Below are 15291 nucleotides of genomic sequence, written 5' to 3'. Positions count from 1 at the left end.
GTCAATAGCCCAGAGTGACTAGTGACTACTGAATTGGACAGTGCAGCTCTAAAGCACCGCTCCTCAGGCCATTTCAAGTTAAGATACACATACACACACAAAATGTAATAGATGAGACATCAGATATATATGTTAAGTATATGTGTATATGTAATAAACTGTTATTCGCTCTTGTGTGTGACACAAAGAGTTGGACACAACTTTTTGTGACCCCATGGACTGTGGGCCACCAAGCTCCGTCTATAGCGTTTTTCAGGCAAGAATATTCGAGTGGGTTGCCATTCCCTTCTCCGGGGAATCTTCCTGACTCAGGGATCAAACTCAGGTCTCCTGAATTAGCAGGTGGATTCTTTACTGTCTGAGCCACCAGGGAAGTCCATATAGATAATATATGCTGCTTATAGAGAGATTTATTATTAAAATAAGACTTTTTTCACTTTTCACAGTTCCTTTACATTTTGTCAGTCCATGAGTAGCCCTTCCACCACCAATCAATGAAAAATTTCCCTTCAGTTGGGAATGATTCTCAACAGGGAATATGTCTCCTCCCTCTCCCCGCAGGAGACATTGGAAAATGTCTAGAGACATTTTTGATTGCCACAGTTTAGGAGAGGATGCTACTAGCATATTGTGGGTAGAGACCAAGGAGGCTTCTCCACACCCTTACTCTGCACAGACAGCCCCCTGAAAAAAGGAATTGTCTGACCTCATATACCAATAGTGCCAAAGCTGAGAACCTTCCTTTGAGGTAATAGAAGATATTATGATCTTTTAAGTGGCAAGTACTGTCTTAACTTAGTATTTAATAGTGTATAATCCCATGTGATAATTTAAATTTTTCACTTAATTTAAAATTAAAGCTCCACTCTATACTTAGCTAGGAGGAGGACAAGATGTCTTCCTCTCTTTTCCTTAGCCTTGCATTTCACCCTAACTCCCCATTTTGCTAACAAAAGTTTGTAACTACCTTGTGGTCAAAGCTAAAGGAAGGAGGTTGCAAAAATGTCCTTATTTGACCAGTTACAAGAAAGCTTCTCACACTAGGCCTGGCAGACTCTTTAAAGCAGACACTCTCCCTCAGGCACTTTCATGGGTTCCTTTGAGATCCCACTAGGAAAATTTGACTTCAAATCCTTTAATTCAAGCAATTTATTTTCTCCCAGCTCCAGTTCCCTCCTAAATCTCTCTCTTTTTATTCTGAGTTCCTCAGGAGGGGATAGAATGGCTCAAGTGTAGCTCCCCTACAGTTATCACTTAGTAAACTGTTTTGCACCCAATAGCAACATAAAATTTTTTAATTGATTAAAACCATTCTATTTTAAAAGACTAAGTGAGCTCCTGATACTTTCGTTTTCCTTCACCTTCCATTTTTCACTGTTAGTTCAGTTCAGTCACTCAGTTGTGTCCAACTCTTTGCAACCCCATGGACTACAGCACACCAGGCTTCCCTGTCCATGACCAACTCCCGGAGTAGATTCAAACTCATGTCCATTGAGTCGGTGATGCCATCCAAACATCTCATCCTCTATCGTCCCCTTCTCCTCCTGCCTTCAATCTTTCCCAGCATCAGGGTCTTTTCCAATGAGTCAGCTCTTCACATCAGGTGGTCAAAGTACTGGAGTTTCAGCTTTAGCATCAGTCCTTCCAATGAATATTCAGGACTGATTTCCTTTAGGATTGACTGGTTTGATCTTCTTGCAGTCCAAGGGACTTTCAAGAGTCTTCTCCAACACCACGGTTGAAAAGCATCAATTTTTCAGTGCTCAGCTTTCTTTATAGTCCAACTCTCACATCCATACATGGCTACTAGAAAAACCATAGTTTTGACTAGACAGGCCTTTGTTGACAAAGTAATGTCTCTGCTTTTTAATGTGCTGTCTAGGTTGGTCATACCTTTCCTTCCAAGGAGTAAGTGTCTTTTAATTTCATGGCTGCAGTCACCATCTGCAGTGATTTTGGAGCCCCCCAAAATAAAATACTCCAATATATTAGAATACCAGATAAAGATCTTATTAGACTGATCCCATATCCCAACTTGACTTTGAACAAGTTACTTAACCTCTTTAATTTAGCTTCTTCATCATTTAAAATGAGTAGAATTAGTTTTGTTTGTTGTTCACTCTCTAAATTCATGTCCGACTCTGGCACCATGGACTGCAGCGTGCCAGGCTCCTCTTTCCAATACTTCAAAAGATCATTTTGTGATTTGATTCAGAAAATATTGATTAAACCTTTACTATGTGATGAACAATGTTGCAGTATTAGGGACACATTAGTGAACAGTGTTTATAAAAGTACATGAAATCCCTCCTTACACTGTAGTAGAATTAGGTTAAATCACATTATATGCTTAGGAGAGTTTCAAGCATATAGTAAGGTCTCAATACATTTTAGATATAGTCTTATTAACCCATTTGAATGATTGTGTATGTGCCTGCATGCTTAGTCACTAAGTTATGTCTGACTATTTGTGACACCATGGACTATCGCTTGCCAGGCTCCTCCGTCCATGGAATTCTCCAGGCAAGAATACTGAAGTGGGCTGCCATTTCCTACTCCAGGGAATTTTCCTGACCCAGGGATTAAACTTGTGTCTCTTGCATCTCCTTCATTGGCAAGTGGATTCGTTACCACTGAGCCACCTGGGAAGCTCTAATATTGAATGATCAGCTTATTCTGAAATGTGATTTGACAGGAAAAGACCTCCATTTTCCTACTGAGGTGTCCCAAATCTTCACATGAAATCGGTAATTAGGTGAGGACAACGAAGGGCCCTGTTAAGATGAGTATCTCATGGCATAGAGACAATTCATTCCTATCATTTTACCAATTATGAATGATTTTGTTGTTTTGTTGCTGTTGTTCAGTTGCTAAGTCGTGTCTGACTCTTTGTGGCCCCATGAACTGCAGCATGCCCAGCTCCTCTGTCCTCCACTGTCTCCTGGTGTTTGCTCAAATCCATGTCCATTGAATTCATGATGCTATTAACCATCTCATCCTCTGCTGCCCCCTTCTCCTTTTGTCTTTGATCTTTCCCAGCATCAGAGTCTTTTCCAATGAATTGGCTACTCCCACCAGATGGTCAAAGTATTGGAGCTTCAACTTCAGCAACAGTCTTCCCAATGAATATTCAGGGTTGATGTCCTTTAGGATTGACTTGTTTGACCTCCTTGCAGTCCAAGGGGCTCTCAAGAGTCTTCTCCAGCACAACGATTAATGATAAGAATCATTATTAATAGTGAAAGTGAAAGTTGCTCAGTTGTGTCTGACTCTTTGCCACCCCGTGGACTATACAGTCCATGGAATTTTCCAGGCCAGACTGCTGGAGTGGGTAGCCTTTCCCTTCTCTAGGTGATCTTCCCAACCCAGGGATCAAACCCAGGTCTCCCACACTGCAGGCAGATTCTTTACCAGCTGAGCCACAAGGGAACCCCTGTTAATAATGTCATTAATAATAAGATAACTTGAAAGTGTTTAGGCTCCGTGCTAATGAAGGTACAGACCTTAAATGTTATGTTCATCATTGAATCCATATCCTTTAGCATAGGATATGATAATCAGTAGGCATTCAGCAAACATGTGTTTAGTAAATGAATCATTAATAGATACACACCTAACTTTCATGATAACAGTGAGGCTAGTAAAACTGAGATGGGGGACTGATGAAGACACGGCAAAAGTTTGAGTCAATATGAGTTACAGAATTTCACCTAGTGGTAATTTCACACAAATAAGAAGAGAAAGATGTATCTGCATTCTTTTTAAAAAATTGATGAATTAACTTAGCTGTGCCAGATCTTAGTGGGGCACAAGGGACCTTTGACCTTCATTGTGGCATGAAAAGTCCTTTAGTTGCAGCATTCGAACTCTTAACTGCATCCGGTTTCCTGACCAGGGATCAAACTCTGGACCCCGGCATTGGGAGCTCAGAGTCTTAGCTACTGGATGGCCAGGGGAATCTGAAATCTTAAAAATATCTGCTTTCTTAACTTGATAAAGAAGCTTGAAAAAATCATTAGGTATGCAGGACCTTTGAAAATGCCTAAATTTCCTACTGTTCAATTCAGTTCATTCAGTCACTCAGTCATGTCTGACTCTGCGACCCCATGGACTGCAGCACAGCAGGCTTCCCTGTCCATCACCAACTCCTGGAGTTGACTCAAACTCATGTCCATTGAGTCGGTGATGCCATCCAACCATCTCATCCTCTATTGTCCCCTTCTCCTCCTGCCGTCAATCTTTCCCAGCATCAGGGTCTTTTCCAATGAGTCAGTTCTTCACATCAGGTGGCCAAAATATTGGAATTTCAGCTTTAGCATCAGTCCTTCCAATGAATTCAGGATTGATTTCCTTTAAGATTGATTGGTTTGATCTCCTTGCAGTCCAAAGGACTCTCAAGAGTCTTCTCCAACACCACAATTCAAAAGCATCGATTCTTCAGTGCTCAGCTTACTTTATAGTCCAACTCTCACATCCATACATGACTATTGGGAAAACCATAACTTTGACTAGACGGATCTTTGTCAGCAAAGTAATGCCTGTGCTTTTTAATATGCTCTCTAGGTTTGTCATTGCTTTTAATTGAAATTAACAAGAGCTTTTTTCTCTGCAAGTTAGATGAACTTTTCTATAATTTTGTGTACAGATACAGTTTGGTAGAGGGCTTCCCCCGGTGGCTCAGCATTAAGGAATCTACCTGCATCACAGGAAACATAGGAGATGCAGGTTCAGTCCCCGGATCAGGAACATCCCCTGGGGGAGGAAATGGCAACCCACTCCAGTATTCTTGCCTGGAGAATCCCAGGGACAGAGGAGCCTGGTGGGCTACAGTCCACAGGGTTGCAAAGAGTTGGACACGACTGACTAAACACACACACATACACAGGTGGAGCTATCCAAATAAGTTATCATGTTAACTATGAGGAAGTTAATGTGAAAATAAATTGTGAAAATATGGACCTAACCACATGTTCATTACATGATCATGTAGCAACAGAGCTAATATTTTTACATGGGCAAATTTTTACTCCTGTGCCCTGTCTAAACAGAAGGGCCTGAGCTATGAATTCAAGTAGTCATCCCATAACTAGCAGTTTTCTATTCATATTTGCATAAAGTAATAATCATAAAGGAAAAATTTACTGAAAGCCTCTGACTTTTTTTTTTAATCTCCAGTGTTCAGACTGCATCATAGTGCTTCTGATACAAGCGACAAAAACCGAGTTAAAAGCAGATTAAAGAAGTTTATTACCCGAAGACCTTCCCTGAAAACTCTGCAAGAAAAAGGACTTATTAAAGGTATAGAATATTTTATACTTTTACTGTAACAGTGATAAATGAATGTGCCTCTCTGTCAGTAGTTAGTTGGCTATAAAGGAGTTTTAGGAGATTTTATTCTTCTTAGGTTGCTTATTAAATGTTCTGCTCTATGACAGAAGGAAAAATAGCTCTCCAGAAAACTAATCCTGAGAAAATAAAGGTTGTATCATAAGATCATTGAAAAAATACCAGGTTTTGCCCTCAGAGGATCTGGGAGCCAAGAAGAAACACCCCAGTAGTCCATTAGAATGACCCCACATGCTGGAATAATCTTCGATGTACCTATTGCTCCAGAATATTTACTAACAGCATCCCTTCTCATTCTCAATTGAGTCTTTTTTTTTTTCCTTTTTTTTTAAATTTTATTTTATTTTTAAACTTTACATAATTGTATTAGTTTTGCCAAATATCAAAATGAATCCACCACAGGTAAACGTGTTGAATTGTATAATAAGTTATCTGATCACCTAGTCATAGTCTGAAGTAGGGCTAGGAAGAAAGTCTAAGATAAACTAGTGTCGTGAAAACTTACAGGTTTGAAAACTGGAGGACCCAGAACTCAATCTAAATTGAAATAAGCAGATATTTTGCAAATATGTGTAAAGTATATAAAATATCTTCCACCATTCCAACACCAGAATAGAAGAACACTCTGGCATGATACTGTAATTGGGACTCAGACTTCTAGTCTACCACTCACTAATATTGATGTTGAGCAAGCTGTTATCTCTGAGCCTCAGAGATGTTATCTCAGAGCCTCTTCTTTTAACTGGGGATACTTATACCCATCACGGAGAAGACTCTTAAACAAATGAGATAATCCATTTAAAGTATTTAACAGTGCTTCTGGAATATAAGTATTCAAAAAATGTCCTCTGCTATCACTAATATTATTATCATTCATTACTCTTGTTGTTACCAGATAGATGAAAGGATGGATGGACAGACAAAACCAGTGATGTAGATTTTTATGACTGGAAATCACCTTATAGATCACAGAGGCAAATTTTTTTCCTAAGAAAAAAATATATTAATCAAGTCCATTATTCTCCCTGGTTTTCAGATTTTCTAACCAATGGACACATTTTGAAAATTAAATACAAGAAAGAATTTGAAAATAGCCTAAAATAAAGTACTAAAATAAACTTTGAGAATGAAGTGGAAAGACATCCTTATAGAAGTCAAAAAGTGATTTATGATACAAATATTTCTCAGGAACAGGGCAAAGCAGATAGTATTTTCAGCACTACTTGGGATGAGAATTATTTCAGTAGTTTACAATAGCCATCTGACCTATTAACTTCAGTCTCTTTTTAAAATAGGTGAACATATCACAAAAATCATCTAGCATTTTGAACCAATTGTGAAAGGTTAAATTTTGTGAAGCATGAACATACCTATCACTAATAGAGTGGAAAATTCTTTAACATAAGCATTTGGAAGTAGAACTAGCACCTGCTTTAAATCAGTCTTAAGCTCAGACTTTTACTCTCTGAAATGTCCTTTGCAGTGGACAGCATTTGGTCTTCTACAGATTCAACTTCACATCATCATATTGCAGTACCTCCAGTTCTACCTTAGAATTTATCCCATGGATTATCATTTTCTTAGAAAAAAATCAGTAGCATGTTACCTGCTATCATGACAAAATATAAACCCAGATAAGCAGCCCAAACAATTACAGTCTGACAAACTCCAAATTTTTCATGACTGTAGCAAAATAAAACGGGCTTTAATTCAGTGGCATGGTCTGGCCCCAATCAAAATGCTGAAGAATTAAAAACCATAGTGCTCTAGAATTGGTCTCAGAAAACAGCAGAGAAACTGGATGCCTAATGCAGTTTTCATACTGATGTAATGGAACCACTGAACACACTCCGATGGTACATTTCCTATCTTAAAGCTCCACTGCATTTTCACCATAGTTGACCAATGAGTCAGAATTCATTAGTAAGGCTATGGAAAATCTATGTGAAATTCCAATTTGATAAGCTTCCATTGTTGTCTTCAGTGGAATTTTCTTCCAAATACAGATCAAGTTATGCAAATGCACTCACTTCTTGGGCTTGTTTCAGTTTTAACTGTGAATTTTTTGTAAGGCTTCTGAGACTTTTTTTTTTAACTGAATAGAAAGCATTAAACCAATTTTTAAAGATATCGACCCAGTCAAATTTAGTATGTTAAGTCCGTTTTCTTAGCATATTTAAGGCAAAGACTTAGGCGAAAAAATGAAAACAATGTTTTTGATTGGCTGTGAAAAATCACACAAAATAAATCAATGATTAACACTGAAATGGTTAATTTCTCCAAGTAAAATGACTTAACTCTTTCTAGAGAAGAATTATTTAGAAAAAAGGGATAATGCCTTTAAATGTGTCCTGGAGTGTGTTTTCCCAAATTATATTAAATATATATTCAAATAATATATATTTAATATATTCTTTTGCATATGTTGAGTAAAGACCTCCATTACTGAGGTTCAGGAAAGCTGTACATGGTAGTTTGGGTCTTACAAGCGTGCTTCCTGATACCTAGGAGGGGTTTGGCAAGGCCACAGCCACTTTTCAAAGTGTTTACGCTTTTATGCAACATTCCCAACAGATTGAGAGGCCTAAGCTTTGAATTCAACCAGCGTTTATTGAGCCCCCACTGTGGGGCAGGAAAGGCTGTGTTTTATTGACTTTCAATGCCCAGCAGAACAATATTCACAAAGCACTTTAGGTGAAAAGAAAACTGTCACAATATCGCACAGTATAAACTCAGGCACAAACCCTTTCTTTAAAACTTGATTTTTGGACTCATGAAGACCCGGCCAATATGTGATTTCATTGGCTAGATTTTAGATAGGGAAGTAGCCTTTTAATGGGGCTGCATTTTCTAATTTCTTTAATATGACTAATGAAAAGGGTACCTTATGATGCCAAAAAGGGGCCAGCAGAAAATTCTGAATTATCACCCAATGAAAAGAAATAGTAATAGCTCAGGTGGGTGTCACAATCATTGTGCCACTACAGTAGTAGCTTCTGAAAAGCCTTCAATTTCTCCAAGTGCTTTCACATTTGCCAAGGGAATGGCAAGAGCTTTTTAAATGTATGAGTTTATTACATTGAGCCACTCACGGAAAACAAAACTCCAATCAATGTAATATGTAAATTATAGGGAATAGGGTACACTTTAGGGTGGTAGGTATGTTTGTACATGTCCTCTCCTTGCTTTTGGAACTGAAGTAATTGCTCATTAGCATCAGCCAAACTACCTTATGTAATCTTTCAAATAGCAGCATTGACATCCAAGAACATAAAACACAGGCAATGCAATTTTTAGAAAAGATAATAATTGGTTGGATTTTTAGGAGCAACTAACATTTCCTTATGTCAAAATGATAAAGACTATTGTGTATTTTGAAAGTGGTTTCTTTCATCTTTGTATAGAAAAAACCATACTGGATGACATTAGTAGAAATTGAGAGCAATGTGGTAATACTTCTGTTTTTTAATGTTTGTTATAAGGGAAACAGCCAGTATAAGGATTAAATAGTACACCTCCAGGATTTATGATGAAAGCAGTGTTTTCCTGCCTCGTGCTCATTTTCTTCCTTATAGGGACCATTTGGGGGGGTTTCTATTTGTAGTTCTCAAGGCTGCCTCTCTATCTTAGTTATTATTATTTGGGGTATAGATTTTTGTTAATATCTTTCTTATCTTTAATGTTTCAATATCTTTCTTTATAAATTTCAGACATTACTTCAGGTTTATTTTACAGTGAATCTGACAATTAAACTGGACTTCATCTACCTGTCTTTTTCTCTCCCAAATACTCAAATACAATTGGCCTTACTGTTACTATTGGCTTCATCTGAAATATCCAACATACTTAAACCTCTGTTTATTGTTCTGTTGACCATAGACAATTGAGACTTAATGCCTCCACTGACAAGATGACAAGCAAGGTGTCCTTTTCCCCTTTCATCTCCTCTACTTTTGCTGTTAAGTCTTTACTTCTACATCATGAAAAGTTGTTTCACAGCCGCAATCAAGAATTCTACCCTCATCCCATATATTTCAAATCTAAATGTGAAAGAAGTGATCAGTCATGTAATCATGTAGATATTACAAAATTTTTCACCAAGTAGTGTGCCAGATTGGATTAATTTATCCATAGGTCTGATACCAGGCTTTATTGGCTGCACAAATTATAATGTTATTATTTTTAAAGCTTATGCTTCATCATTTGCTTATAATTGTGCTATTGTTTAGCTTGATACATTTTGGGATTGTGAATTTCTTGTACAGATGTTTATCTCCCAAAGTTTTCTTTTTCATTGCTTTCTGAGTTTTACATCCTCAAAGGATTTAGTCCTCTCTACTAAACATTTTATGTACCTTAGTCTGTGACTCCCTAGGTTTTACCCCAGAATATCTTCTAAAACCCTTCCATCATCCTACTCCATTTGTATTTTTGGTTGCTTTCCAGGTTTCACTTTGGTTGTTGTTATTTAGTTGCTAAGTAGTGTCCAACTGTTTGTGACCCCATAAACTGCAGTATGCCAGGCTCCCCTGTCCTTCACTATCTCCTGGAGCTTGCTCAAATTTATGTCCATTGAGTCGGTGACGCTATCTAACCATCTCATCCTCTCCTGCCCTCTTCTCCTTTTGCCTTCTATCTTTCCCAGCATCCGGATCTTTTTCAAGGAGTTGGCTCTTTGTATTAGGTGGTCAAAGTGTTGGAAATTCAGCTGCAGCATTAGTCTAGCAAATATTCAGGGTTGATTTCCTTTAGGATTGACTAGTTTGATCTTCTTGCAGTCCAAGGGACTCTCCAGAGGTTTCTCCAGCATCAGCATTCCAAATCATCAGTTGCTCAGCCTTCTTTTTGGTCCAACTCTCACATCCATCCATACATGACTACTGGAAAAACCAGAACTTTGACTATATGGACCTTTGTCAGCAAAGTGATGCCTCTGCTTTTTAATATGCTGTCTAGGTTTGTCATAGCTTTCCTTCCAAGAAGCAAGTATCTTTTAATCTCATGGCTGCAGTCACTATCTGCAGTGATTTTGGAGCCCAAGAAAGTAAAATCTTTCACTGCTTTCACTTTTTCCCATTATATTTGCCATGAAGTTATGGCCATGATCTTAGGTTTCTTTTTTTTGTTTTACGTTGAATTTTAAGCCAGCTTTTCACTCTCCTCTTTCCCCCTCACCAAGAGACTCCTTAGTTCCTTTTCACTTTTTTCCATTAGAGTGGTATCAGCTGCATATCTCTTCTAAAATCCTTCCATAATCTTACTCCATTTGTGTTGGTTGCTTTCTGTGCTTCACGTTTATTACTCTGTGATTTCCTTTCATTGATCTTCTGAGCTGTATTCACTGTCTTCTGAATCCCATGCCTTTTCTTTCTTGCTTTAATTTCTTCTCTTATTATGTAACAGCCTTCAGTAACTCATTTAGAAAACATGAGACCTTGACTGTCTAAAAATATCTTCAGTATGTCCATACACTTAATCAATAGTTTTGTTGTGCATAAAATCCCATTGCCTCTAGAATATAGAGTTGCAGTTTCCATTCTTACTCTTGTTCCTTTGAATTCTTTTTTCTTTCAGAATCGTTGATTTCTTTTGTCTGTTTTTTTTTTTTTTTTTGATGGGGGGAGTCTTTGAGATTCTATAGTCAAGATAATGTATACAGTTGGCAGAATTTTTAAATTTTATTTTGCTTGGCACTCAACTTGAAGAATTGTGAATCTTTGGCTCTGGAATTTTTTCTCTTTCTTATTATGTTAATAATTTTCTCCCATCAGTTTTCTGTTGCCCTCTCTGTGATCTTTAGGATGTGAGTATTAGATCATCAGAATTGGTTTTTCTCATGTTCTGAAAGAATTCTCAGTTTCATCATAATTTTTGCTTCAACAATTATATTTTCAGTTTTCTAGACATCCTTCTTATTCTCGGTTCCTTTTTACATACCTCACTCTCTCGCATTATATGAGGACAAGTTTTGTTTGACCATGCTGCTCCCATTCCTAATAGTGAGGATGATACTTAACACTCAGTAAACGTTAATTCATTGAATAAGAGAGAAAATAGAAAATAGATTATATTTTTTTTCTAACTTATCAACTTGTATAAATTACAATTTGCTGTTGTTTTGGACTTTTAATTTTAAGATTTTCTCTTCTTTGAATCATCAATGTCATCTGCATTCCTTTTACTCATATATTTGTCTGATTCTCTTTCCATCACATTAGTAACTTCACCCCCATGTCTGGTTGGCCATTGCTCTTCGTTCTTGTTACAAAATGAGGCTCCACAAAAATGAGCTGTAATTCTGCATACATGGGTAGAGCTAGCTTGTCAGTGGTATGTTTTTGCTCTAGGGTGATCTATAGGAACTATCAAACCTGCTTGAAATATCAAATATCTCCATAGGGTAGTGTATGCCTTATATACTTTTGCTAAACTGAATAAATCTGTGTACAATTTTTTATAGTGAGAGAAAATTTTCAACTCTCTTTTATAATTAAGAGAATTGAGTTTATTTGAAAGCATAACAGCTTTAGAATGTGACTAAGTTAAAGGTAAATTCTCTCATTTATCAGTTATAAATTTAATATTTGGTTATCAACTTTTGGGTTTATAAAATTTACATCATAAAATTCAAATGAAATTATATTTAAGTTTATTTATTTTAAATGTAAATGAAAGAATCTCCCATAGTGCCCAACTTATCTTAAACATTCAGCAGCTCCCTTGTTTCCTTCCTTCCTTCCTTCTATCTTTCCTTCCTTGATTTCATCTTTCTTTCCTTTTTCCCCCCTTCTTTCTTTTCTTACTTATGTTTATAGAGGAAATCATGACCAAGATGACCCTAGGAAAACACTCTCTCAAGTATTCTTTTAATGTTTGAGAAATTAATCCAGACAAGTATCAAGGAAAGGAAGCAGTAATTCATTTCTTCAAGGAAAGTGTAAAAATCATTTGCAATTGGCTCATATTTACCATTTTGGGTAATTTTTATTATGGTACTCTTTATACAAAAATGGGCATGAGCTCATTTTCTTTTCTATCTACACCCACTAACATGGTGTCATCCAATTGCTAAAATGTTTAATAATTATCCAAACAGACAATTGTTTAAGTTTCTGGCATATGAGAAAATAATATCTTTGACATCACAGTACTTTTGTAAAATATATGTTCTACTAAAGAGTAAAGAAAGCTTTGCCATCCAAGTTGCTGATACAAGTTATTAGCCCTAAAGTTTCAGCAGTCATGTTTATGAATAGCAAAATCATTGAGTTAAGAGGACAGTATTTTTAAAGTAATTTGTTAGAGCTAATGTATGACAAAGTAACCTACCTGTCACATTGTTAATTTAAGCAAAATATATATGAGCAACACTGCAATATACCTTTGAGTAGAGATATGCTCCAACTTGCCACATTATCAGTGTTAGTCTGAGAATAATTATATTTGAATTTATATACTGGGGCATGGGTCTATCATTGCTTGGGCCTGAAATACTCTCACAACTTCCACAATATGCATTAATGTGCTTAAAAATATCTTGTAAATCTTCTTTTCTTTAAACTTCTTTATGGTTCATAATTGAACTGTGATCCTTACGTGTGAGCTGTGTCATGATTTAATATTAGCCAAAATTAATAGCCAACCTTAAGCTGCTTTATCTTGGCCTATAAGCTTCCTGGTTCCTCTGCATTTATAGTTCCCAGGCAGTTTCTGTTATTTAAAGGCTCTTGGGAGCAAATGTGTTCATAATAGAGTACCACATAGCTAGCTTTTGTTCAATAATAAAATACAGGTCACCATGAAAGATGGCAAATGTTGAGGAAAAAGTGCACCTGGCTAGCAGGTTAAGCCCATGTCTTTTAAAAGCCTGTTATCCAGAGAGGAAATGATCCTGATATTATGAGATATTAAAAGCAAAATAACTTCAGAGCAACAAGAGAGAAATGAGGTCCAGAAATGCGAGCAAATGAGGTAAGGGGGGAAAGAATGAGCCAGAGTAATGACTTGGTTTCCCTGTGGCTCAAGAACTTATTTTCTTATGGAAGGAGAACTTTTCACACAGCATTCATTAGAATATATTATTTGAGATGGTGACTTACCTATACTTGATTTTTAGTACTACAAAATGATATTATCTGTAATTTCCTGCTATAAACTACTATATTTCATATGTTTGCAGGTAATATTATTTTTCTACTATTCTCCTTTTTTCTTCCTTTAAATTATATTACTAACATTTGAGTTGAGTTCTCAAGATCTCTGGTTTTTTTAGGTAAAAGAAAGTTCTGGATAATATCAGCCTTTAGCACTAAAGCTGACTGTATTCCTAGTAACAGCATTCTAAATACGGAGAATATAAAATGAATAAGACCCAGTTGATTTGAAAATAGCATACTGGCATTTTGTTGTTAGCCAATGGCCTCTAAAACCCATATTAATTCTTGTCCTGGCAGAAGATGTTGGGTTTAGCCATTCCATGGACTATTTATTATTAAAAGACTGCCCAGTGTTTTGGCACAGCTTACAGAGTTAGTCTAATCTTGGTGACAGTTCGAAATATTGTTTTTAAGCCTTCCAGTTTGAGGACTGACAAGTTTTCATAAAGTAAGAAGAAATCAGCATGAGCACCAGTAAGGAAACAGTACCAGGTAGAGACAGGTTTTGTTTTGTAATAAACCATGTTTTAAGCATACTCTGTGCTCTAATTCAAATTGTATGTGTTTGTGCATATGTGTTTGGGCATGTATGCATGTGTCTGTAGATCATGTACAGGATAAGAAGCCTCTCCTCCCATCCCTGACATTGCACCAGCCCAAGTTTATTTGCTCTCTGAAGCATATCCTCAACTAGTTGCAGATGACCAAGTCAGGCCAATGTGATTATTTCCTTCCTGGGTCAAAAGGCTGCTGTGCTGCCCTCTGGAGAGGCGGTCTATGACCGCTCAATCCTCTAATCACATCCTAAATCTTTCCTCCATGAAACCACCTGAAGAGAAGAAAAAGATGCAGGGCTCTCGTCAGTGTTCACAGGAGTCCCTCTTTTAAAGGTTAGCATTTATTATTGATACCCTGCTGTTCTCCAGCAGGTGTTCTCATACCACACAGTTCCCTCATGACTCCTAAACCCAGCTCACAGGCAGGGGAAGATTCTTCAGCTGAATTCTTGTTAGCTTTTCAGGACCTCGGTAGACTGTACAGACTGCATCCAAAACCAGTGCTGGCACTTTACCTTCTCCTTTGTAGTTGTAATTCTGTTGCTGAAAATACATTGATTTCATTTTGTAGTGGGATGGAGAATGGAGGGAGAGGAAACCAGAGTTTCTTTCTGCCGGGAGATGGATAACTTGAACAAATGTGTGTATAAATGCTTCATATATAGTGAGATGAATTCAGTTTTTCATAGTGCTTGGAAAAGGAGGTACTCATGGTATGACTGGAATTCGAGAGTCCATTTGTATGTATGCTGACTGTGTCTCTGGAGATGATACAATTCAGAGCTCTCCCAACCAGTTTCTCCTCATGAGGGTCCACATTCAGCAGATATGTGGATGGCTACGAGCATAGGAAATGTTGCTGCTGCTGCTGCTGCTAAGTTGCTTCAGTCGTATCCGACTCTGTGGGACCCCAGAGATGGCAGCTCCCGTCCCTGGGATTCTCCAGGCAAGAACACTGGAGTGGGTTGCCATTTCCTTCTCCAATGCATGACAGTGAAAAGTGAAAGTGAAGTCATTCAGTCACGTCAGACTCTTCGTGACCCCATGGACTGCAGCCCACCAGGCTCCTCCATCCATGGGATTTGCCATGCAAGAGTACTGGAGTGGATATGTTACCATCAATAATTCATTTTGACATATCTTAACATGAAAATGGGCTTCCCTAGTGGCTCAGTGGTACAGAATCTGCTGGAGACGTAGGTTCGATCCCTGAGTCGGGAAGATTCCTTGAA

General features: G+C 37.5%; 1 protein-coding gene across 2 annotated transcripts in view; it reads left to right on the top strand.

Moving 5' to 3' along the window:
- Positions 1 to 15291, top strand: part of ARHGAP15 (Rho GTPase activating protein 15) — a 698504-nt gene that overhangs the window by 403070 nt on the left and 280143 nt on the right. For both annotated transcript variants that reach the window (XM_024977977.2, NM_001105003.2), the window contains 1 exon segment: positions 5176 to 5298. In XM_024977977.2, coding sequence (XP_024833745.1) covers positions 5176 to 5298 — 123 coding nt within the window.

This window comes from Bos taurus, chromosome 2 (genome assembly GCF_002263795.3).
Source record: "Bos taurus isolate L1 Dominette 01449 registration number 42190680 breed Hereford chromosome 2, ARS-UCD2.0, whole genome shotgun sequence".
Taxonomy (NCBI): domain Eukaryota; kingdom Metazoa; phylum Chordata; class Mammalia; order Artiodactyla; family Bovidae; genus Bos; species Bos taurus.
Note: the sequence above shows the minus strand (reverse complement) of the source record. Positions and strands in the feature narration are given on the sequence as shown.